At 35.6% G+C, this 24,774-nt stretch overlaps 1 protein-coding gene and 1 non-coding gene across 13 annotated transcripts in view; both read right to left on the bottom strand.

Moving 5' to 3' along the window:
* CHD9 (chromodomain helicase DNA binding protein 9) overlaps window positions 1-24,774 on the bottom strand; it is a 222,708-nt gene that overhangs the window by 66,710 nt on the left and 131,224 nt on the right. For all 12 annotated transcript variants that reach the window (XM_059381331.1, XM_059381335.1, XM_059381334.1 and 9 more), the window contains 10 exons: window positions 20,894-21,005; window positions 16,918-17,064; window positions 15,954-16,022; window positions 15,815-15,870; window positions 15,065-15,182; window positions 11,833-11,919; window positions 11,488-11,625; window positions 8,235-8,356; window positions 4,675-4,918; window positions 629-805 (listed from right to left, as the gene is read on the bottom strand). In XM_059381331.1, coding sequence (XP_059237314.1) covers window positions 629-805; window positions 4,675-4,918; window positions 8,235-8,356; window positions 11,488-11,625; window positions 11,833-11,919; window positions 15,065-15,182; window positions 15,815-15,870; window positions 15,954-16,022; window positions 16,918-17,064; window positions 20,894-21,005 — 1,270 coding nt within the window. The remainder of the gene's footprint in view (window positions 1-628; window positions 806-4,674; window positions 4,919-8,234; window positions 8,357-11,487; window positions 11,626-11,832; window positions 11,920-15,064; window positions 15,183-15,814; window positions 15,871-15,953; window positions 16,023-16,917; window positions 17,065-20,893; window positions 21,006-24,774) is intronic.
* LOC132006260 (U4 spliceosomal RNA) lies at window positions 18,733-18,869 on the bottom strand. Its single transcript, XR_009401036.1, has one exon. It is a non-coding gene; the product is annotated as a U4 spliceosomal RNA (small nuclear RNA).

Below are 24,774 nucleotides of genomic sequence, written 5' to 3'. Positions count from 1 at the left end.
TATTCTAAATATCTCTAAATATTTATTCTAAATATCTCTAAATATTTATTCTAAATATCTCTAAATATTTAACAATATCTCTAAATATTAAAAAATAAATTAATAAAATCTCTAAATTTCTATATGTAAGTGTGTATATGCATATGTATGTATATACTGGCAAAAGTTTAGTTTAGAAAGATACACATCAGTCTGTAAATCCTGGAGTGGGCAGTGGAACTGGGGATGGGCATCAATAGAAAGGAAGTAAAAAAGGATGCTTCCATGTTCTATGGAATGTAGTTCTGCATACTGGAGTTATTTGTTCAAGTGTTCATTACTAATTCTGTCATTGTAATTAAATGAAACTATTAAAAATGCAAAAGACTAATTTGGATTAAGCAAACACACTAGTAAGAAGACTTTCAAAAATCTCATTTATTAATTATAACCAACATATGCAGAGCATATGGAATTTTTTTCCTTAGTAATTAAAACAAAAGAAAATGCAACAAAACTCAAAGATAAAATTCAGATAGATATATACTCTAAAAAGGAGTGAGTTTAATATTAGCTCTCTGTCTCTATCTGACCTTTCACTATGTAGCTAAGAAACTGCACTAAGTAATAATAATGGTAAGTTACTTACCAGATTCATGAGTTTCAGACCTTCTAGAAGTTTACAATTTTTATTTTTTAACCTATGTGCTTCATCAATAATCACACATCGCCATTCAATTGCATTAAGTTCTCCACAGCCACCAAGAATCATTTCAAAAGTGGTGATGATGGCTTGGAATCTGTAAGCTCCTCGAATGATACGCCCCTAGAAATTTATTATCAAATACAATAATTTGCTAGAATGTCTTCATCACAATTTTTAATTCCTGTCAAATAGCATAAAAATACATCTAATGACATCTGCTATAAAACATTTTCCACTTGAATTTTTATATATGCACACATGCCCTTTAAATGAAGGATTTTAATGTTAAAACTGTATGAAATTGTAGTGTTTTCAAGAATGTAAAAAATTGTGCCAACACAATTATTTAATTTATAATTATATTCAAATAAGTATTCTCTGATAAAGTGTTATAAATATTAGGTGTTATAGTAACAATTTCAGATCAAGAAAGAAATGACCATTACAAAATTTGGACAATGAAATTTCAGTTTTAATGTTTATTACTTATATCCGTGAGTTTACACATACAATAGCAAATCAATAGTTACTATCAAAATTAGCCACCTGAGTAGTTTATTTAGCAAATATTTATTGAGTGTCTATGTGCCAGAACCTGTTCTAGATGCTGGAGATAATAGTAAACAAAACAGAGAAAAATAATTATCCAAGGAGAACTTATAGTCCAATGATTCAAATGTAGGACATAGTCGATAAGAAAAAAAAGCAAACTAAAAAAAAAGTCAGAAAGTGATAGAGCTGTGGATTAAAATAAAACAGGGATGAAGAATAAGTATGGGGTCAAAGGTGATCACTGAAATTTTATGGATTGGCTGGGAAGCCATGACTGAGAGGTGACTTTGGAACAAAGTCCTGAAGATGAGAGAGATCCTGAAGATCCAGGTGATACCTAGAGATCTAAGGCAGAGAATATTCTTGGAAGAAGTATCAAGTGTGAAGGCCCTAAAGTGGAAGTATCTGTGGCAATCTTCGCATGATAAGAATGCTAGAGAGGTTGAAACCCATGGAGTGTGGAGGGATGAAGCTGTACTGGGACTTGAAAGTGTGCCAAGGATTGGCTCCTTCTCTGTGCAAGAAGCTACTGGGGCGTTGTGAGACAAGAAGTGCTATGATTTGACATGTATTTTAATAGTCCCTTGCATTGCTGTAGTAAAAATTGTCGTGAAGAGGCCAAGGACAGATCATAGAGGCCAGTTAAGGGACTGTCATAGTAATCCAAGCAAGAGATCATCATTGGAAGCCATGAGAAGTATTCAGTTCTGAATGCATTTTAAAGGCAGAGACAATAGGATTTGCTAACCGATAGGTGTAGAGTGAGATAAAAAGAGGATCCAAGCTTAACTGTAAAATTTTTTCATCTTGAACAATTAAGGTGGTGTTGCTACTTACTTACAATGAGAAAATTCAGGATTCTGGACATGTTGTGTTTGAGTCAGTTAGTGGACATCCAAGTGGAACAGCTGAATAGGCATTTGGAGAGGACTTTGGAATTCAGGAAAGAAGTCAGAGTTGGTGGTAAGACTTGGGAAGTTTCTAGCAGTATAGCTGGTACTCAAATTATGTGACTGAATGAAACCTCTGATGGAATGAGTATGGATATAAGAGAGTCTGAAGATTGAGCCCTGGGGTCACCCCCAAGTTTAGATAGGGAAGATAAGAAGGAACCAGTAAAGGGAGCTTCAGAAGGAATAAGTGGTGATATAGGACAGTATGAAGTCCTAGAATCCAAGCCAAGAGAATATTTAAATGGGACTGAAAACTGTAAATTATCATGGACTACGAGAAATGAAGGGTTAAGAAAGATCATGTATTCTGATTTAGAGTTTAATTCCTACTAACTTAATTAGATTAATTCATATTGATTATATACAATGGCCATTACATTGAATAATAGATCCAGCAGAATACTATTAAAAAAGGCATAAAGTGTATGTCTAGGCCATTTATACAGTTCTAACAACTGGGGACAGGATGCATTCAGTTAAAGTGATATCACAATGTTTAAGAACAAAGGTTTTTTATTCTAAGTAATCCCAGTTTCGCCAGGATTTTGGAGGAAACCACGTAACTTTTTACCTCAGTTTCCTCATTTGTAAATGGGGCTAATGTTATTACCTATTTACAAGGTATACATTACAAAGATTAAAGGAAATACATATCTAAAATATCTGGCATACTGCCTGGCACATGGTAAATACTCAATAAATGTGATTATTAGTGTTATTATCTTTACTTTTTTCAGGACAATTCAGAAAAATCTTAGCGTAATTTTACTACTGCTATGATATCAGGCTATTTAATAACTTGAAAAAGCAGAAGTTAAATATTCAATTAATTAATTTATATTAAAATTACATGAAAGAGTTAACTCCAAGTTAAATATGTATCCAAAGCACAGATCTATTTAGAGGAGACATTTTTTACCTTTTTAAATTTTAAACCTGTCAGATAGTATTCTTCTAGAGTATATAACATTTACCACAAAATATAATATTTAATATATACTATTCAGTTTTTAACCCATTAAGAATCTTTTAGCTTTTTGACTATTGTGTTTATACCAAAATCATATGAGACATATATTAAAACTATAACCCTTTTAAACACTCAAAATCACAATATTTTAATCATACCTTCTGTAAAAAATGAGATTGAACTAAGTCGATCATAATCATTTTTATGATCACCACACAGCTCTTAAATTCTACAGATGTATGACTGAGAAGAATAAAACACTATGGAAGGATATCAAACTATAATCTGAGATGTCAGAGGCTTGAAAGGTACAAAGGTGATAGTTAAAATAAAACTGAGGAATAACTAAAGGGTTATATAGATGCTTAATTTCATAGGAATGTAGTTGTTTCAACCATAAAGTAAGAGGGACTAAATCAATTAATTCATCCATTTTCCATTCTGAATAGGTAGAAAATCAATTACAACTGGGAAGAAAAGCAGTACAAGGCTAGGCACATTAACTTACTTCAACCTGCATCATATCACATGATGCTATCACATCAGATGTTATAATGACCCTTATAAAACAAAAGAATTAGTGAAAGAAAAATAAAGTATTAAGGTGCCACTGAAGCCAAATGTTAGGCAATAAACCTATTCCAATTAAAGAGTATAACTTTGTGTGAACTGTGTTTTTATTAATCTTGTTCATTATTTCTTAATAAAATTCTTAATTTAAGAGTCCTATTTAACTGCTCAAAACTGCAACTGGCACTTAATGCTTTCTAGATTTTAACTTTCTGCTAGAAAATTTTTTATTATAATGATATCCCTTAATTTTATGATGTGTGTATTTAGCTGAAAAATAAGAAATCTTCTACTAAGCTTCCTACTGAAGAGGCCAAAGTAAAATGGAAAATGTGCCTTCCGGATACAGAGGAGAAGAAAACCACCCTATCACCAGAGCACTGGAGTAATCAATCCAAAGGGGGAAAACAACAGAGAGGTATGCTTGTATCTGCATACAAAACAAACAAACCAAACTTTAAGATGTGTCTAAAATCAAAATCCTTTGAACATGAAAGAGAACCTACGGTTTCATCTCAAGAGGCATTTAAACCCATGGTGTTCACTGAAGATTTGAATTTTAAAAATGGAGGGAGAAAATTGGAGTCTGATTAAAGAGACAGGTAGTATTCTAAAAAATAAATTTAATGTGTGTTTTTTTTTTAAAGCAGTTAGTAAAACAATTATTCTAGTTGAAAAATTAGGGATACAATCAAATTAGTACATTTGTATAAATCAGCATACTAGATAGTGAACCAGAACGTGATGATCCTAATTCCTTGTCCCTGTTCTCTTGAGCTACTCAAGTTTATTGTAAAATAAAAATGATGAATAAAGAGACTGAACTAAGATATACATAGGCAAATAAAATTCATTCCAAATTTGAAAATAATGAATGCGTAATAATTGGCTTTGAATTTCAAACTTGGCCTTTCAAACAACAAACAAAATCACCAGTAACACACCTGTGAGTCCCTGAAGTACATCTCATATTGCTGTATCATCTGTCTGCTAATCAGGCTCCCATGATAAACCACAACATTAATATCAGTCCACGTACGAAATTCTCTCTCCCAGTTTGCAATAGTAGAAAGCGGAGCAATAATCAGGAAAGGTCCTCTTATACCAGTCAGAAGGATTTCGTAGAGGAATGTAATTGATTGAATGGTTTTGCCAAGACCCATTTCATCTGCTAAAATGCAGTTTCGTCTGAAATAAACAAATATATTATCCATGTATACAGTGGGTTTTTCTGTACACTATAACATTTTTAATGATAAATATTTAAAAATAATCAAAGATCAAGTTAAATACTTGCATTTATAAAAACATAAAAATTGCTGAAGTGTAGACGAGGCAAATCCTTTTGTAAATATATGAAACTGTAATCTCATTATAATCCCGCAAAGGGAAAACTATAGATTTCTGTAGCTCCAAAACAAAGATAACACCTGTTAGAGGTATGATTTTGTTAAAGAATGGCAGGAGTAAGACAAACTAAATATATTATTTATTCAGGAAGCATTGATTAAATACCTTCTCTATCTCAGGGACAGTATGAGAAGATGGGATACAAAAGAAACAGAACATGTTCTCTGCCTTCCAGGGGCTTGTATCTATTAGAGAAGCAGACATGCACATAGTGAATAAAAATCATACAGTGTCCTATCATGGAAGCACAAACAAAGCACTGGTTTTCAACTCTGGCTGTGCATTAGAAGAGCCTAAAAGCCTGAAGGAAATACAGATAACCAGGGCTCTCCCCTACACATTATGGAGTAGGACAAAGCAGCTATAATTTTTTTTTTAAAGTTCCACAAATGATTATAATATAGGCCCAGTTGAGGACCCTCAGGGTTAAGTTTATTAAAGAAGCTCAGAGGAGTTAAGTGTCCAACTCTGGCAAAAAGAGATGGTAGGAAAGGCGATCTCTTTCAGGGAAGAGGTCAGTCATAGGTAGGATTTTGCCAGAGAGCACAGCAAAGGAGCAGAGGTGTAAAGAACACGATCAACTGGGAGACCACAAACGTGGTTTTGAGACGAGGGTAAAAGGGTTTTGATACGAAGAGGTCACAATAAAGAACGCTGGACATCATTCTGTTATGCAATGGGAGTCACTTAAATTTTTAAAGAAACCCGACGCAATCGCGTTTGTACTCTGAGGTTCACTCTGGCTCTACTGTGGATATTAGAAGGTGAAGTGAGTAGAAGCTGAACACTGAGTGGGAAAGTTAACTGCAGTAACACAGGGAACAATGGTGGGCACTTGGACTAAGAGAGAGGGGACCAGGAGGAGAGAATGGATTCCAAAGTTAACTATGACTGAGAATGATTTGGACTTAGTGACCAACCAGATATATGGGTTATTGGATGACAGCCAGATTTCAGTCTTGTTGACTAAATGAATCATGTTATTTACTTATTATTATTATTTTTTTTTTTTTGGTAGGCTCCATGCCAATGTGGCACTTGAACTCATGACCCTAAGATCAAGAGCTGCATGCTCTACTGACCGAGTCAGTCAGGGGCCCCTTTTGTATTTGAAATACAAAATATGTTGGAAGAACAAGTTTGGTACAGAGGAAAGGGGAAACGAAAAGGTTAATTTTGAATTTTGTGTTGATAAAAGAACAGTGAGATAGACTGTAAAGTAGCAAGAGGCAAACAGAAATATGGGCTTGGAGTTCAAGTTAGAGATATCTCAAGTTAGAGATAAAGATACAGACCATTAGGATGTTATTGATAAATGAAGGCACAGGCTGTGTAGAGTATGGCTTAGGATGAACAAAACTGTACTACAAGGAAAGAGCAAAAGAGCACTGTTAGGAGGAAAATGCAAGACTGAAAGGGCCAGCAGAGGAAGGGAAACCAGCAGATCTCCAAGTCACAGGGTCTGGAGAAAGTCCCGCGGTGGAAGCTGCTGGGGGTGAGAACAGGGGAAGGTTTGCAGGAGCTACCACAACCCAAAGCAGCAGGGACAAAGCAAACTAGGGGTGAAAACTACCCCTTGGATTGGGAAGTTACACGTTTCAAAGACAAATTATCACATCGAAGCAAAAGGTTTAAAGCGAGCTGGCGATGAGGAAGCTCCTGTTGGCTTTCTTCCACGAAACTACTGATGGCTCAAGGGCGCTAGAAGGAAAAACAGAACCAACAAGAGAAGGCTTATCCTTTTCTTTCTTGCATTTTTATGAAAGGTTAGACCCAGATTTGTTTGCAGAGTGAAGGGACAGCACTAGTCTTGGGAAGGCTTGAAGGTGCAAGAGTGCAGGAGGACAGCTGATGGAGTGAGGCTCTGAGAAACCTGGCTGTGCGGCACGTCAGAACAGAGGTGTGGATGAGTCTTGGCTGTGGAGGCACCTTTTAACTTCTGGCACATGAGGACAGCTAAGAAAAGCTACGAATGGAGATACGTTTGTTGGCCTGGCTGTGAGGGCAGGCAAGAACTTGAACAAGCTCACCTACGGGCCCTGGGCTTCTCTATGGACCAGTCGCGTTGGGGTGAAGAGAGTAGGGTTGTGACAGATGGCCTGAGGAAAGTGCTGGAAGTTTAAAACAAGCAATGTGGGCAATGAGGAAGGGCAGCAACGAGGGGATTCAAGCAAAACATATTTTGCCTGGAAGGATCTCTTAGGAAAAATGATGGTTAACATTTAGAAAATATAAACATTTAGAAAATGATGGTTAACATTTAGAAAATATAAACATTTAGAAAATACGAGCTCTAGAGGAAAGAGCTCAGTGTGGAGTTAACAGGTCCCCCAACTCCACATGAGTGAGTCTCAGGACTCACAATTACTGAGTGCAACGACTCAGAAGAATCATGTGAGAAGTAAAAACAAGGAAGAATGATTCTGAATAAGAAGTGTCATCAAACTGTCCTGTTATTACTCATCACAATGCCTTTGCTTGCTCTCTTGTATATGCCATTATACTTTCCAAATCATGGGTCCATTTTTCACTTCTTTTGCAATTATCTTTTCATTGTAAAAAAGTGAGCTAATGTTCCACCCAGCATTTTGAGCAACTTGGAAAATAAACAATTAATAGAAAGCATAAATTCATTACTAGGTTCTTATATTTTGATTTCTATTCCTCATCAACTGCTGATAATCTGCTTCTCTAAAGACTTAAATAATAGACCTACTTAATTCTTACTGATATAATTGCTCACACTTTACTAACTAGATTCAATTACTGGCAGACAGCAGTATAAGCTGATAAGTTGAAAAATAACCCATAACATAACAAATGTTTTATGATGGTGAGAAAGGCATTTCAAATTTTACTATTAATCATCTTATCAACTTTCTTCTATTCTGACTGGCATACATTTAAGTGAAGCAATTTAAGTCAAAATCCTAAATTATAATTTACACATCTTCCTGAGATAACCTCACTTTCAATAATAAAGACTCCATGACAGTAATAATATAGCAACACCAGTAACTATTTTACTTAACATATTTTGACACATACTAAAAAAACAACACATTAACTTTTTTTCTGTTGGTACACTACATACCTATTGTACCAATTGAACAAGAGCCAGTTGAGTCCTTCCAGTTGATATTCCCTGAGTTGATTGCCATTTTTATAGTCCCTGGATTGATCAATTTTTTCCCAAATATTAGCAGGAGGACGATCCTTTGTGGGAAAACAAAGAATGGTGTATTCCAGATTTTCTAATCTTGCACAAACCTCATACACAGTAAAAACATTGCTTTTAAAATAATTATAGAAGCATAACATTATACAGTGTTATGGTGAAATATTACAAATGTCTAAAGACCACATTAGTTCTCCACAAATTCTTCCAGAAAATTGAAGAAGATAGCATGTTCCAACTCATTCCATGAAGACCAGGCACTAAAATAAAAGATATTACCAACACAAAACAACAAAACAAAACAAAACAAAACAAAAAACCCACTATACACCAATATCCTTGGTATCATGACCAAGTAGATTTTCCCCAGGAATGGAAGGTGGTTTTATCCACAATATGGTACTAGAACAATTGGATACCCATAAGCAAAAAATGAACTTTGATTCATATATGTACTATATACAAAAATTAACTCAAAATTCATTATAGACCTAAATGTTACCTAAAACTAAAAAAACTTCTGGCAAAGATTTCTTAGCTATAGCACCAAAAGTATGATCCATAAGGAAAGGACAGATAAACCGGACTTCATCAAAATTAGAAACTTTTGTTCTTTCACACTGTTAATATAGTGAAACTACATGTCGCAGACTTGGAGAAAACATTTGCAAATCATATATCTGATAAAGGACTTGCATCTAGAACATACAAATAATTCTTAGAGCTCAATAATAAGAAAGCAAACAAGCCAATAAAAAATAGGTAAAATATATGAACTGGCACCTTATTAAAGAAGATATACTAATGGCAAATAAGCACATGAAAAGATTCTCAACATCATTAATCAGTAGGTAATGTAAATGAAAATCACAATGTCATACCAATATCACAATGTCATACCATTATATATATACTAGAATTGCTAAGATTAAAAACACTGTTCCAGGGGCGCCTGGGTGGCTCAGTGGGTTAAAGCCTCTGCCTTCGGCTCAGGTCATGATCCCAGGGTTCTGGGATCGAGCCCCGCGTTGGGCTCTCTGCTCCGCAGGGAACCTGCTTTCTCCCCTCTCTCTCTCTGCCTGCCTCTCTGCCTACTTGTGATTTCTCTCTCTGTGTCAAATAAATGAAATCTTTAAAACAACAACAACAACAACAACAACAACAACAACAACTCTGTTCCAAGTGCTGACAAGGATGTGAAGTAATTAGCACTCTTACACAAGGCTGTTGGGAACGTAATATGGTATGACCAATTGGAAAAAGCTCGGTAGTTTCTTAAAAAATAAAACATATACCTAACATATAATCCAGCCATTTAACTCATAGCTATTTACCGAAAAGAAATGAAAGCACATGACTAGACCAAGACTTGTACACTAATGTTCATAATAACTTTGTTTATCCATTCACCTGTTGATGAATACTTATACTGGCTATCAGAAAAAGTTATTATGGGGGAGCCTGGGTGGCTCAGTTGGTTAAATGTCTGGCTTTGGCTCAGGTCATGATTCTAGGATCTTGGATCAAGTCCTGCATTGGGCTCCACGCTCAGTGGAGAGCCTGCTTCTCCTTCTCCCTTTGCTGGTTTCCCTGCTTGTGCACTCTCTGTCAAATAAATAAAATCTTTTTTTAAAAAGCCCCCTCAAAACCAAAATATGACTTACTTCATGAACAATTCTAATTCATTCCTTCTCTTCTGTTGCACCTCCACATTTTTCATGGCAGTTTTTCCTTACTCTGATGCTAATGGAAAAGTCAAGTGCTCCTGCCTTTTCATGTATAAATTCCCTCTTTAGTGAAATAAGAAATTTCTATGACCAAATTACATTTGAAAAAGGATGGGACAAAATATTCAATAAAATCATAATAGGTCTCCTCATGGTAAATTTCTTTGGTTGGCTCCCCAAAACTGAATTCATATGACAATAATCCTATGTTTTAGGATTGAAAGTAAATAATTTTAGGAATTGAAAATAAAACATTAATTATCAACAATAGCACAACTTGCCATAGCCTTTTAAAATTCTATAGTTTCTGTACTAGAAAAGTTAATAATCTACTTTTTATTTTTTTAAAAATATTTTTAAGGATTTATTTATTTATTATTTGTCAGAGAGAGAGAGAGAGGTGGGGAAGAGAGGGCATAAACAGGGGGAGAGGTGGGCAGAGGGAGAAGTAGGCTCCCCACTGAGCAAAGAGCCTGATGTGGGACTTGATCCAAGGACCCTGGGATCATGACCTGAGCCAAAGGCAGATGCTTAACTGACCAAGCTACTCAGGTGTCGCATACTTTTTATTTTTTGACCAGGGAAAAGATATGCATGTAGTCAATAATTAAAAAAATAAAAATCAACATACTGAATTTATGTAGGCTTTCAATAATATTCCATATAAAAAGGTTCTTTTAAAATAAAGCTACTATGGGGGCGCCTGGATGGGTCAGTGGGTTAAGCCTCTGCCTTCGGCTCAGGTCATGATCTCAGGGTCCTGGGATGGTGCCCCGCATCAAGCTCTCTGCTCACAGGGGAGCCTGCTTCCCCCTCCCTCTCTGCATGCCTCTCTGCCTACCTGTGATCTCTCTTTGTCAAAAAAATTAAAATAAAATAAGAGTACTATGGAAGGAGATAAACTGTAACTATTTAGTTATGGAGAATTAACTGGTTTTTAGAAAAGTAGGAAAAGGTGGGTATAATAAAGATTTTTCCTTATTATAGAGATAAGAGAATTAATTAACTCCAACTTGAGCTGAAACTGGTATTTTTGATATTTTTATACATGACCTGAGAGAAACAGTAGTGGGAAACTCTTAAATTCAGAGATGAGACAGAAGCATTTGGAACTTGCCGAGGGAAATTTGAAGGAAATACTCATCAAAATCATAAATGCACATATGCTCTGACTAAGTGATTACACTTCTGATTTGTCTTACAGAGGCTTGTACACATGGGTTCAATGTTCAATGCAGGATTGTTTATGAGAGCAAAAAACTGGAACACAAGCTAATGGAGGAATAGTCAAATTAACATACATAAGATACTATGCGGCAATTTTTAAAGTAAGGTATTCATTGTACAGCAAAATCACAATTAAAAATGCAAAGATTACATTAAACCTGCTGAATACGAGAAGTGCTAAGATTTTATGAAGTTGTCTAAGACATGATTCTTACCAAATGTCTTGTGTCAGGCCTTGAAGCTTGTAACTGTTCAAACTCTTCTATTTTTGCAAGATCTACGTCTTCTTTTAGTTCCCATGTACTATCTTCGTATGGTAATGAGCACCACTTTACTAAGTAGTAAATAACAGGCTGTAAAAAAAATTTATTTTTTCGTTTTACTATTTTGAAAAAGAGTACTTAAAAACAGTTTAAATATACTTAACCTACATCAATAAAAACCAATGAAACATTTTTCAGTGTTTTTAAGGTCATTGATTTTTAAAAAGGAGTAAGTTTTAATATTTGGAAAGTTTGAGGTTCTTCCTAATTAAAAAAATTTTTCCCCTAAATATTTACCTCACCAGTATCTTTATCTTCACAAAAAGAGACTTCTAATACTCTGTCTACTTCAACGTAGTCTGGGTTAAATGGTTCCTCTTCCATCTAAAATCAAAAAGTTAACTTAAGTGATAATTGACAAAGAAGTAGAAAGATAAAAGTGAAATAAACAAATTTACTAGCTATTTTCTAGAACAAGCAGAAGTTTGATTTCGATTAGGTTTTCAATAAGTGACTCACTTCCCTTTTAATTTTCAAAAGATATCTAGGATACTTTGTCTATATGATGAATCATCACGTTATGTGTAATAAAACCAACTGAATAACACTATGAAATAAGATACCTCAGACAAGTGACTTCCTCTCGAAGATACATTCTTTAAAATTGTCCTAGAAGAGCCTCTGCACCTTTCTTGTGCCACTTTCTTCAGGTCTATGCATTGAAGACCAATCACCCCACCTCATCTCTCAGCTGCATCATTATTTTTTTTTTTAATTGTATTTATTTATTTGAGAGGGAGAGAAAGCACGAACAGGGTGAGGGGCAGAAGGAAGGGGGAAAGCAGACTCCCTGCTGAGCAGGGAGCCCAATGTGGGAGTCAATCCTGGAGTTCCAGGATCACGACCTGGCCGAAGGCAGATATTCAACCGACTGAGCCATCCAAGAGTCCCTCTATCAAACACTATCAACTGATGACTCTTGGGCTCAGGACCCAGTTACTCCAGTGGATGTCAACTCTATCTGAGCTACCTCAAACTGCACTCATTTACTCTTCAACCTTTGCTTCTTTCCTATAGTTTCCTACTAGGTTAACGGTAACACGGCACCCCTTCCACACTTTCCCAGTTACACAAGTCAGAAATGCAGAAGTCAGCTCAGAGTCCTTCTCTCTCTCTCTTTTTTAATCTTCCACATCCAGTAAGTCATCAATTCTTACATATTCTGTCTTCAACTACAACTCAAAGTGGTTCCTCCTTCCTCTTTCTCACTGCTTCATCACTTCTTACTTGGATCTCAACAACCGCCTAATTTTCAACTACCTTCCTGCCTCCCTTTAGTCCATTCTCATAATGACCCTAGGGTGATGTTTCTCAAATATAAATCTTATCTATTCCGCTGCTTCAAATCCTTCACTGACCCTCCCTTGTTTGGGGATCAGGCCCACATTGGTTTTGAGGATCCTACCTTGTCCTCCAGCCTCATCTCCTATCATTGGCACTGGTACGCCCCAGATTTCATGCTTTCAAAGTACAAAAACACATGCTTTTCAAACTCCATGTTATGACACACCTCCATGTTTTTATACTCCTCCTTCTCTCTTCTGAACAGACTGCTGTTCCTTCTCTTGTCTCCCTGGCTGCTTATTATTCCTTCTTGAACGCCTCACTTTCAATAGCCAGCCTTCTTGGCTATCTCTGCTGTCTCTCCTCCTCTGCTTAACCTCTAAATACTGTAGAGCTTCACAGTTCTGTCTTTAATTCTGTTCACTGTCTCAAATCCTTCCTGAACGACAGTATCATCTCAGGATCTCTTGATAACTGCCCAACATCAGAATGGTAACCAGGTACTTTAAGACAATCTGCATAGCTCCAATTTACATTGTACCGGAGTCAAGTAAAAACTTAGTCTTTAAATTTTTGGCCTCCGAACACCCATAAACTGAGTAGGTCATCAAATTTTTTCAAGGAGATTTTATAACTACAAAGGAAGTAACCATAACTTCATGGTGAAAAAATCTGCCAGAAACCACCATAATCGAGTGAATAAAGTTACCACCACAGGTAATGGGGCAAACAGATAACACTCTCCTCCTCCTTCAGTGAGAAGGGTACAGCATCATTTCTGTGGTGGTCTTTTATTTTTAAAATACTTTAATTCCAGTGTAGTTATCATTCAGTGATATATTAGTTTTGGGTGTACAATAGAGTGATGGTCTTTTAAAAAAATGCATGACTTGAATCCTGAGGCAACATTAGACATGCCCAAATTGAGGGACATTCTACAAAAAAATCCTGAGGCAACATTAGACATGCCCAAATTGAGGGACATTCCACTTTATAAAAAAATGTCCAAGTAATGAAACACAAAGAAGACTGACAAACAGAGACATGACAACTAAATTCAACATATGATGCTGGATTGGATTCTGGACCACCATAAACACAAAAACACTTTTTTTTTGCTATAAAAAGTGGAACAATTAGTGAAATATGAATAAGGTTGGTCTACAGATGAGCTAATACTATCTCAGTGTTAATTATACCATTATTATGTGACAGAATTTTTTAAAAAATTAAATACTGAAGTATTTGCAATTTACATTCAAATGGTTTAGAAAAGAAATGTATGTGCATGGGACGGGGAGAGAGAGAGAGAGGAGGACAGAGGCAGAGGGAGAACAAAGCCAACATGGTAAAATATTAACATTAAGGGAATCTTATCAAAATATACGTAGGAAAATAAAACATACAGCATAGGGAATATAGTCAGTGGTATTGTAATAGTGCTGTATGGTGACAGATGGCAGTTAGACTTGTGCTGAGCATAGTATAAGACACAGACTAGGAGAATCACTAGGTTGTACACCTGAAACTAATTTAACACTGTGTGTCAAGGATAGTGAAATACGCACCCCCCACACACAAATGGGAATTCATTGTACTATTTTTGCAACTTAGATTTTTCAAAATAAAAACTCAAAAAGCTCTTCAAATTAAAACATCAAAAAATTTAGATGAATCTAAAATTGCTCTAAAACAAGCCTATTAAAAGAAAAAAGAGAAAAATTTAGAGCAGGAAAGGACATCAAAGTAATTGGTGAGGCCTTTAAAATGAATTATGCCTATGATGATTTGTTCATACATGCACAAACCTGGCACAGAAAATATGTAATGTATCTCACGTTCTGAAAAATCTCAAGTTTCCATTCATTTGCTATATTACCATTTCCATTACTTGGGTAACTTTGCTGATACAATTCTTGAGATATTAACCCACTCATATTTAACTCTAAGTACTGAAATACATGCTAATTTAAAAATACAAGAGTTATCTACCACTCTAAATTATCACTGTGCCTGTTTCAGCTAGTTTCCAAGCTAAATTTGGGGAGTGAAGTAGATAGCATTTGTATTCAAATATCAAACTTGGAAGCCTAAGAATTAAAATGAATAATACTTAAATTTTTGATAAATACTGCATGTGTTCAAAGTTCAACACATAATAGTTTCATTTATTTCTTTTTCTTACATCAGCAAAAAAATGTGCTCTTTGTGCTTGTCTCAATTTGAATCGTTTGATTTTCTGCTGGATCCTTTTATCTTTCAAAAGCTGCTGCTCGGTGGCCCACTCACAGTGAAGATAGGAGCTAAAATTTGTATAAAAGCAATATATTAGAATGACATAGAATAACACATTTTGGTTTTTTAAAATTTATTTTTAATCACAGCACTTAATACAGAATATTCAACTTTATGAACAGGTAGCTCATCATTTCATTTAATGTTAACAGACTCCATTCAATTTATAAAGCCACAGTGATCACTGTATCTCAAGGATGTAGTATAAAGATGTACAATTTGCCACAGAGAAACAGAATGATAAACCAAATCACAAAGGTAACAAGATGTGATTTATCATTTATTTCCTCACTGTAGCAGTTTTGTAATGATCAGAAAGTTAACTTGTTTTGAAATCAGTGTTAATTCTTTTAAAAACAGTTTTTCACCTAAGTGTAGGAATAATGTGAATAAAATCTGAAAAATTCAACAATATAAATATAATAATGTCTATCATTTGTAAAAGAACATTTTATAAAGATTCCTGCATTTTGATGTTAATAATTAATACTACCTGAAAAAAATTCACTTAAATTTTACCACAAAAGATTTTGAACTAATAAAACATTTTAAAATTCAGGTAAAATAAAAGAAATAATTTAACTTAATATGTTTAAGTGTATTTATATATAAATCTGCATTTTCTAACTCAGATACTTACTAATTCTTGTATTTTACAAAAAATTCTTCTGTATCAATCATTACTCCAGGTGATACCTAAGAAAATAAAATCAATACTTATGATTTTAGGAATAAGGCCATGGAATATAAAGGGTAAAATGTAATGTGCGATTACTTACTTCCTTTTTTACAATTCTAGAAGATAGTATTTTGTCTACAATTGCAGCATCTTCTTCACTTGGATTCTCCTATGGGAAGGAGGAAAGAAGATACAATGTCACATTCCAAAAATTCCCTTAGCTGCCACTTTGTATGTTTATGAACACACTGAAACTCAGTTTAGTTAGCACATGTGTCAGGCACTGTGTCAAATGTTAGGAATAAAAAATGGAAAATGAAATCACTGCTGTTACTGTCCTCATCATCATGTGCGTCATCATCATCACGGTAAACACACTGTGCTGCTTAATTGGCTCAGCGTTATTATCAGCACTTGGCACACATTAACTAATTTAATCCTTGCAACTACACTGTGCCACTGTCATCTCTCTGCTGTACAGATTAGGAAGCTCAGGCATAGAGGACTAAGTACTCGCCTAAGGTGGCAAATCACTCAGCTGGCAGATGAGTGGTTAGTTCACAATCCAGATAAGGAAGATTAAGAGAGGAAATTGCAATATGCAAAGACAGAGAGTGCACCTATGTTCATAAGGTCAGAGGATTCAGTGCTTGTAAAGAAGTTGGACAGAAGGCCAAAAAAATCCATACAAAGGGCTTTATGTGATGTGCTAAGAAGGCATCATTATTTTTTCTAAGACTTGGGAAGCTCTAAGAGAAACTTTAAGTAGGCAGTACAATGATCAGTCCTGTAACTTAGAAATATTCTACAGAAAAGATAGAATTTGGAGGAGTTTCAGAAATACATATTTAGGGGGTGAAAAATGTGGTGATAAACCGGATGATGAGGCAAAGGAAGAAAAATGAGAGGATGAATTCCTAGGTTTCTGATCTGAATAATTACTGGTTCTATTAACTAAAACGCGAATCCAGGAGTTAGAGTAGGTTTTAGGAGGAAAGATACGGAAAGTATCTTAAACTATGTTGATTTCAAATATTTGTAGTCATAATCCAAATATGTCTTACCACAAATAACTGTAAAGGCTGTTCGCCAGGTAAAGGAGCTGAATTCTTTTTTATTTTCATAGAACCTTTAACCTCTTCTTCAGATTGCTTCCCTTCTGCATCTTCTGCATATTTTTTTCTTTTAATTTGACGATTTGATCTTCTTTTCTGCAATGAACCATAAGGAACATACTTATATGACCGATTTTCAAGGCGAGATTTTTAAAATAATTACTTTTAGTGTGGTAATTTTGTACATTAAATTTCTGAAATTGTGTTCAACCGTCATCTTTTCTCATTTTTCCTTTCAATTAAAGGAAGATTATAACTTGCCCTTTGCCACAGGCTTAGAATTTGTTTTACTTCCTAAAGTTTCAAATAACAAAGATTAGTAATACCTCGATTACTTTTCTTTAGAAATTGTTAGGAATAAAAAGATTTATTTTATTTAACTATTTCATAGCTTGGACAAAACCGATTTTATTAGTAATAAGTTTATTGCCTAATTATCTCCCTTTAGAAACTATCATTATGAAGAGTAAAAACATGTTTTATTTAGCTATTTCACACTTTAGGCAACACATATTTTAAACTGTTAATAATGTCACAGTTTCTGCCCCAAACCTTAAAAGCGCATCAGATAAATACTGGCTAAATAATTAATCGGGGACATAAAACTAGAAGGGTAAATCAAATATTTGCCACAAAATCCCTGAACTGGTGTTTAAAACAAAAGAATATAAAATGTTTTCGAAGAGATACACAAAATAATCAAGTAAGTCTACCAAATAATTAAATGTGTATGAAAGAGGAACCAGTGTTTTACTAACTTTACTAGCTTCTCTTAAAAATAAAGAACATCACTATCAAAACTAGAAGTAAGCCTTTTGAAAAGTATTACATGTAGTACCATAATTTTAAAATAAACTAAGTGATTTTAAATCACGTATCAAATACACATGGCTTTACTTACCTCCCTAAAGATCTAATATTTGATGTTCCTCACTACAAAATCAGAATCTCACGTTGGCCTGACAACTTCAAAAGACTTAGGTTTGCTTTTTTTCACCTCTTTAAAATTTCATGGGTGGAGGCATCTCAGCCAACTTTTCTATTGCTCAATATTTGGTAAATCTACCCCTTCTTCCTTTTTCTTTTACATTTTTTTTCTTTTTTTTTTTTTCTTTTTCTTTTACATGTTTAGTAACTCCCATGACATTTCCCCACAATGTAACCTGCAAAATAACCCACGTATTTTCTTTTTGGTTTCTGCCAAATCCTCAATTTGGCAGGCTTTTCCTATTTCCACAGCCATGACAAAGATGGCTCAGTCAGTGCAGAAGGCTGGGGAGAAACTGTTATCGGCATCCAAAAAATTGACAGTGGCTTTTGACCTTACTTTGCTTCTTTCTCTTGAGTTGTGGACTATGGTGAGAAAGAAAGGCACTGATATGGTAAGTTAGCTTGGCCAAATAGAGCAGATAACTTCATGGCTCATTTAGGATGGGTCTCACCATCTCTTGGCCATGAAGACATTTACATTTTCAAAACTCAAAGTTACACTTCTGTTAATATGGGAGCCAGGGAAGGTGGCTATAAAAGTTATAATAAAAGGACTTCTAGAAACCCAAATTTTCCCACATCTTATTTTGAAAACAAAAACAAAAACAAAACAAAACACTAATTTTTATTATTACTTGAGAGAAAAATTCTATGGATATCTAGTCTAATACAAGGCTACAGGAATATTTAGAGTTCTACAACAGTTATCATATGGCTCTGAATGTTGAAGAATAGTTTAAATTAATAAAACCAACAGTGGCATTTATTGTTCTAACAATAACATGTATTACCAATGTTATGTCTCACTGGGCATAAATCTTCTAAATAATGAAGTTTAAGAATAATTCAATTAGCAATAATCGCACCTTGGATAAACCTCATTGGCTACGATACTGCCACTGCGCAAAGCTAAGAATAATTCAGTATACTTTTAGAAGATTCTGTCTCATGTTTTCAGCATTTAAGTTTCCTTTCTGGTCATTTAGGCATCTATTAGTTCTCTGAGATGCCTCACTTAGGTCTTCAGTAAATTGTAAATTAGTGGCCTGAAAGAATCCTTTGAACTCTCAAAAGTGCAAATTTAATTGATTCTTCACAAGATAAAACGAGAGCAATAAATTTGTAAACTGCACCCTCATGAAGACTTTATCAGTCTAAAAGATTAATTAAAAAGTCTGAGTTATATGATTATAGCTGGAATATTATAAGGTTATCATAGATATTATAAGATTACAGCTGGAATCATTACAATGGAATAAATTATATTCTCCTAAAGTACCCAGTTACACATCAGGCAGAGCCAAACGAGGCACCATTTTCATCAAATTACTTTCTCTGTCATGTAGTATCGCTACTACTTTAAAAATATAAAAACTAATTTGGTGTATACATTTTAGCTGATGTGCTTTTTTCTGGCTTTCTTTCTCTTAATGTTTTCAAAGTACAATTTAAAATAGTGACAAATTCTTTCTTCGAATGTCTTTTTTCCAGCTTTTTTTCTTCTGTCTTAGAGGCTTCAATGGATCAGTCCACAACACTTCATGTAAGTGGTCAGAAATACACTCGTTTTTGCCTAATACTTTGTTATGGTAACACATTGTTTCCTATAATAATCCTAATATAATGTGCTGCAGGTTTTTTTTTTTTAAATGAAGTCTGCAAATACAGTCAAACTACTGAAGTACTGTGTATTAAGATTAAAGATAAAAAATTAATTATCACATTCAGATTTTTAGATTTCCACCAGACTCCAAGCCTGAAACTTAAATTACTTTTCAGCTTTCAAATCTTGATGGTCCCTGGTGGTTGAAAACGACACGGACCTCTCCATCATTCATATTATACATTTAAATATATCAATAATACAGATTTGCAATCATTTTCTATAAAATATTTCTTTTCTTCTCCACTTAAATTTCTGGGTTAAAGCAACATGCCTGTCAAACAACTAACACTGCAATGAAAGGTATGGAAGAAATGTGCACATTAACCTATTCTACCATTTCTTTGTTTGGTAATTACATAATGGAAAAATGGCCAGCCTTATGCTAGTTAAAAATTAAACTGAATTTTCTCATGGTGAATAAGGTAACTGTAAGTCTGCCTGAGTGAAGGATAACATGTGACAAAAAAGCCAGGCCATATAATATTAGGAGCTCAGTTACTGCCCTTACCTCAACTCTTGCAGCAGCCCAGGAGCCTTGAGCCACTACTCTCCCATTGGATAAGAAGCTGCATAAGGAAGAAGAAAGGCCATTCAGGGGCTTTCTGGCCCCGTAATTCAACAACTGCCACCACCCATACGGCCTAGAGTTGTACTTAAATTATTAGAGAGCAGAGGGTGGCCTGAATTATTATGACCTTCCCTATAAATATATATAAATAAACATTTTTTTTTTTAAACTTCACAAGGTTAGTTTGAATAACCACCTATAAAAAAAAAAGGCAAATGCACAGTATGCTTGTCTACATTAGGGGATTTTTAATGGAACTGGTTATCTTTTCTTTGACAGAAGCAGACCAAAGGAATTATCTCTAGGAATGATTTGAGCCATTTGCTCTATCACTGTATGTGATTCTAAAACTTAGGATCTCCATCCTTAAGTTCATTCAAAAGCACTCTATAAGTACAGAATAATATCACTAGATATTTCTCCATGCTAAAGCCATCAGGGACTTTGGACTATTACTTAACCTCTCCGGGACTTGGTTTTACTGTGTGAAAAATAAGGGTTTAGAGAGGGTACGTAAGTTTCCTCCCAGGTTGGACATTCTACAGTAATACTACTAGGAGCATATTATCATAATGCTGTCTTCGAGTTCTACCATCTAATAAAATGTAGTTTTCCTACTAAACTACAGTATAAAGCAGTTTTAGGCTGTCTAGATAATTCTATCCGTGCTTCATTTCTCAGAAAACAAATGCAGTACTCACTTGAGAGTCTTCCTCTTTGCACGTATGCTGTGGCATCTGCTCTGTATCAGACATCTCATCTGAAGACTCATTCTTTCTTTTTTGTTTCTTACCCAATGTAATAATGAGTTTGCTGTTTCAAGAGGAAAAGAGTAAACAGTATGAACTCTCTGCCTTTTTCCATTTGTTGTCATATTAAGATTGCAATGATAAACTTTTTTCCATTTCATATCACATGAATGTTCAACCACAGAGGGTAATTATCATGAAATCCATAATGGCGTTTTCAAGACAAGAACTGCATTCTAATGGAACAAACACAAACCAATGTTACAGTTAACATACTTTTAAGCACAGAAGGGCACTCAAGTTCTATCCCTTATTTCTCAAGCTCAAAATTATTTTTCATGGGAGAAAAAAGGTCAAGTGCTACAACCGTATTTAGTAATTAAAATAATTCGCTTATTGTCTTATAGATTTGGAATGGGGTTTTCTCCCTTCTACCCCTTACGAAATTCAAATTCCACTTAATGTCCTTATATCCCACTTATTCCCTAGAAGCCTTGACTATTTTTTCCCTAATTTCTCCCTTACTTAAAACACTTTAAAAATGAATTGTCCGGGACGCCTGGGTGGCTCAGTTGGTTAAGCAGCTGCCTTCGGCTCAGGTCATGATCCCAGCGTCCTGGGATCGAGTCCCACATCGGGTTCCTTGCTCTGCAGGGAGCCTGCTTCTCCCTCTGACTCTGCCTTCCACTCTGTCTGCCTGTGCTTGCTCTCACTCTCTCTCTCTCTTACAAATAAATAAATAAAATCTTTCAAAAAAAAAAATAAAAAAAAAATAAAAATGAATTGTCCTTTAATTATTTCATTTATGCTATGGCTTATCCTAGCTGTACTATATGTTCCTAAAGAGTTAAAAACTCTTTTTTCATTTTAAAAATTATTTCCACAGTTTGCCTGTCTCTCTCATATATATATATATGCATATGTGTGTATACATATTAATATGTATACACAGACACACGAAATACTAATGTTTAAAAAGAAAATGTGCTTTTAGTTTTTTTTCCTTATCAAGGTAGAAAGTACAGAGCTCTGACATTTCTTTATTCTGGTAAAATAGATGAGAGGGTATGATTTTGAAGCACCATACTAATCATAAACCACGCTAATTGCTAATCAGGGAAATTCTATTTTAGATATTTATATTCCAAACAGAGGAAATTTCCCCAAATATTTTCAAGTATGATGTATCAGAAACATAGAAGAATTTTCTTCAACAATTACTTATTGATGTGGGAGAACTTGAAGGTTAAGAGCACACACTTTGAAATCATAGCATCAAAGATTTTTTTTTTTAAGATTTTACTTATGTCTTTGACAAAGATACAGTGAGAGAGGAACACAAGCAGGGGGTGCGGGAGAGGGAGAAACAAGCTTCCCGCTGAGCAGGAGCCCGATGCAGAGCTCGATCCCAGGGTCCCAGAACCCAAGGATCATGACCTGAGCTAAAGGTAGACGCTTAACAACTTAGCCACACAGGTGCACCAGCATCAAAGATTTTAAATGTGATTCTACCATTTGCTTATCTGTAAGACACCTGGCAAATCGTTAGATCTCTTTTAGCCTTAGTTTCCCTTCCAGGAACACAGGGATCCTATAATAGCTACCTCTACTGTTGGTGAGAAGTAAGTGGGATAATGCAAATGAGTTCTTAGCAAAGTCCTGACACGGTGCTTTCTGAACGAACCTCTAATTATTATATGCCAGACACTTCCAGGTTCTAGGATTTGAAGATCAAGCAGACACAGTCCCTAATGTTAAATATGAACAGGGTTAAAATATGAACAGGGTTCAAACGCAGAACTGGAAGTTAGCACTGGATGGAATGTGAACACAAAAGAAGTGCTTCTGTCTGCTGTAAAGGAGTACCTTTACAGAAAAGGTAAAGTTGGAGACAGGAAATGAATGATAAAAGGGAGTTCAACTGGTAGTGAAAGAAGACAAAGGGTGCATTCCAGGCAGGGGGGTATTAGAGAAGAATGAGAGAAATACACAGGGACCAGAGCATGTCAGAGAGCCACAAAGCACTGCAGGAGGAGGAAGCAGAGAGAGATGGTCATCTAGACAGGCAGACGATCACAGAAGATCCTGTATGACATGTAAGGAATTAACATTTTAGCTTAAGGCCAGCTTTTAAGCTCCGCAGGGCAGGAACTGAAACAGAATGTCTTTTTTTTTTTTTTTTTTAAAGATTTTATTTATTTATTTGACAGACCGAGATCACAAGTAGGCAGAGAAGCAGGCAGAGAGAGAGAGAGAGAGAGAGAGAGGGAAGCAGGCTTCCTGCGGAGCAGAGAGCCCGATGCGGGGCTCGATCCCAGGACCCTGAGATCATGACCCACGCCAAAGGCAGCAGCCCAAACCACTGAGCCACCCAGGCGCCCCTGAAACAGAATGTCTTGTTTGCCACTGACAACAAACGGCTTGGAGATATTCTGAATACACGAAAAAAAGTAATAAAGCATTTGGAAGCTATGAGACTTTTACACAAATAGGTTCTACGGATTTAACATACAGCACGGTGATCACAGTTAACAATACTGCACTGTGTATTTGAAAGTTGCTAGGAGAATGAATCTTCAAAGTTCTCGTCATGAGAAAAATATTTGTAACTAGTGAGGTGATGGCGACAGCTCTGCGATAGGAACATATGTCAAATTACTGGACTGTACACCTTAAATGAATACACAATGTTATACGTCAATTATACCTCAATAAAATTGGTGGGGGGAAGAGTTTCAAACAAGAGAGCAATGCAACCAGAAGAAGAGAAACGCAAGGCAGGGAAACCAGCAGTCAGGAAGATGACAACTCGAGTGAGGTATAAAGAGTGCAACACAGGGCCACGCTGTGTGGATGGGAGGGGAAGAAGAAAAGCATAACTTTATTATGGAGGCACAATCAACAGACATGCTCACTGACTGGATGACTGGATACGAGGCAAGAAACCTCTGGAAAGAGTCACACCTACATGCTTCTTGTATGGCATGATTACCACCTTCAACAGGAGAAGGATGATTTTTACTGGGTATCTCACTTGCACTCTTTGGACTACGTGAAGAAAGCAAGTAAGAGTACAAACGCAGCTCCTGTTGGAACTAGGAACTCAGAGGGAGTACGAAAAGATCTCCTGAAACAACATGAAGGAACCAACCATGCTTGTATTTCATTCCCTCTCACCACTTTCACTGGTCACTTCTTCCCTCTTCTGGTCTCTTTTCCTTACTCGGGTTTCCCTGCTCACATAAAACTCTCCCTTGAGGTCCTATCTACTGTTATATACCACAGGATCTTGTTCTTCCTCCTCCTCGTCTGCCTATATGGACTATTTCATTTTCAGTCCTCAACCCACGGTTATCTGACCCCTTGGAACTCCTTTACATCTTCAAAGCTTCCATTTAGCCATTGTTTATGGAGGCGGTCTCTGTTGACTTTAACATGCATTCTCTCATTTCATGTTCATACCATTCCAAGAAGTGAATACAAGCATTTTATAAGAGGAGGAAATGGAGGGTGAGGAAAGTTAAATGCCTTGCTCAAAGTCACACGGAAAGTAAGACTAGAGATAAAAATTACGTATGCCTCACTCCAGAGCTTGAACCGAAGCTCTCAAAATGTTCCCAAAGGCAACCCCTCACTTTTCCTAAACCTGTCTTCTAATATGAAAGTATTATGTAAGTTCAGAAAAGTGCACACATCAAAAGAGAACAGCTTTGTGTATTTTCTGAAATGAACATAAATGTGTAACCAGCTTCTAGATCAAGAAATAATACTGGAAGTCTCCTCCTTGATGGGTAAGCTTGATGCTCCTTGTGATTACACAATAAAGCCCAAGG

Source organism: Mustela nigripes, chromosome 17, assembly GCF_022355385.1.
Source record: "Mustela nigripes isolate SB6536 chromosome 17, MUSNIG.SB6536, whole genome shotgun sequence".
Lineage (NCBI taxonomy): Eukaryota > Metazoa > Chordata > Mammalia > Carnivora > Mustelidae > Mustela > Mustela nigripes.
The sequence above is the reverse complement of the archived record's forward strand: the minus strand, read 5'-3'. Positions and strand labels throughout refer to the sequence as shown.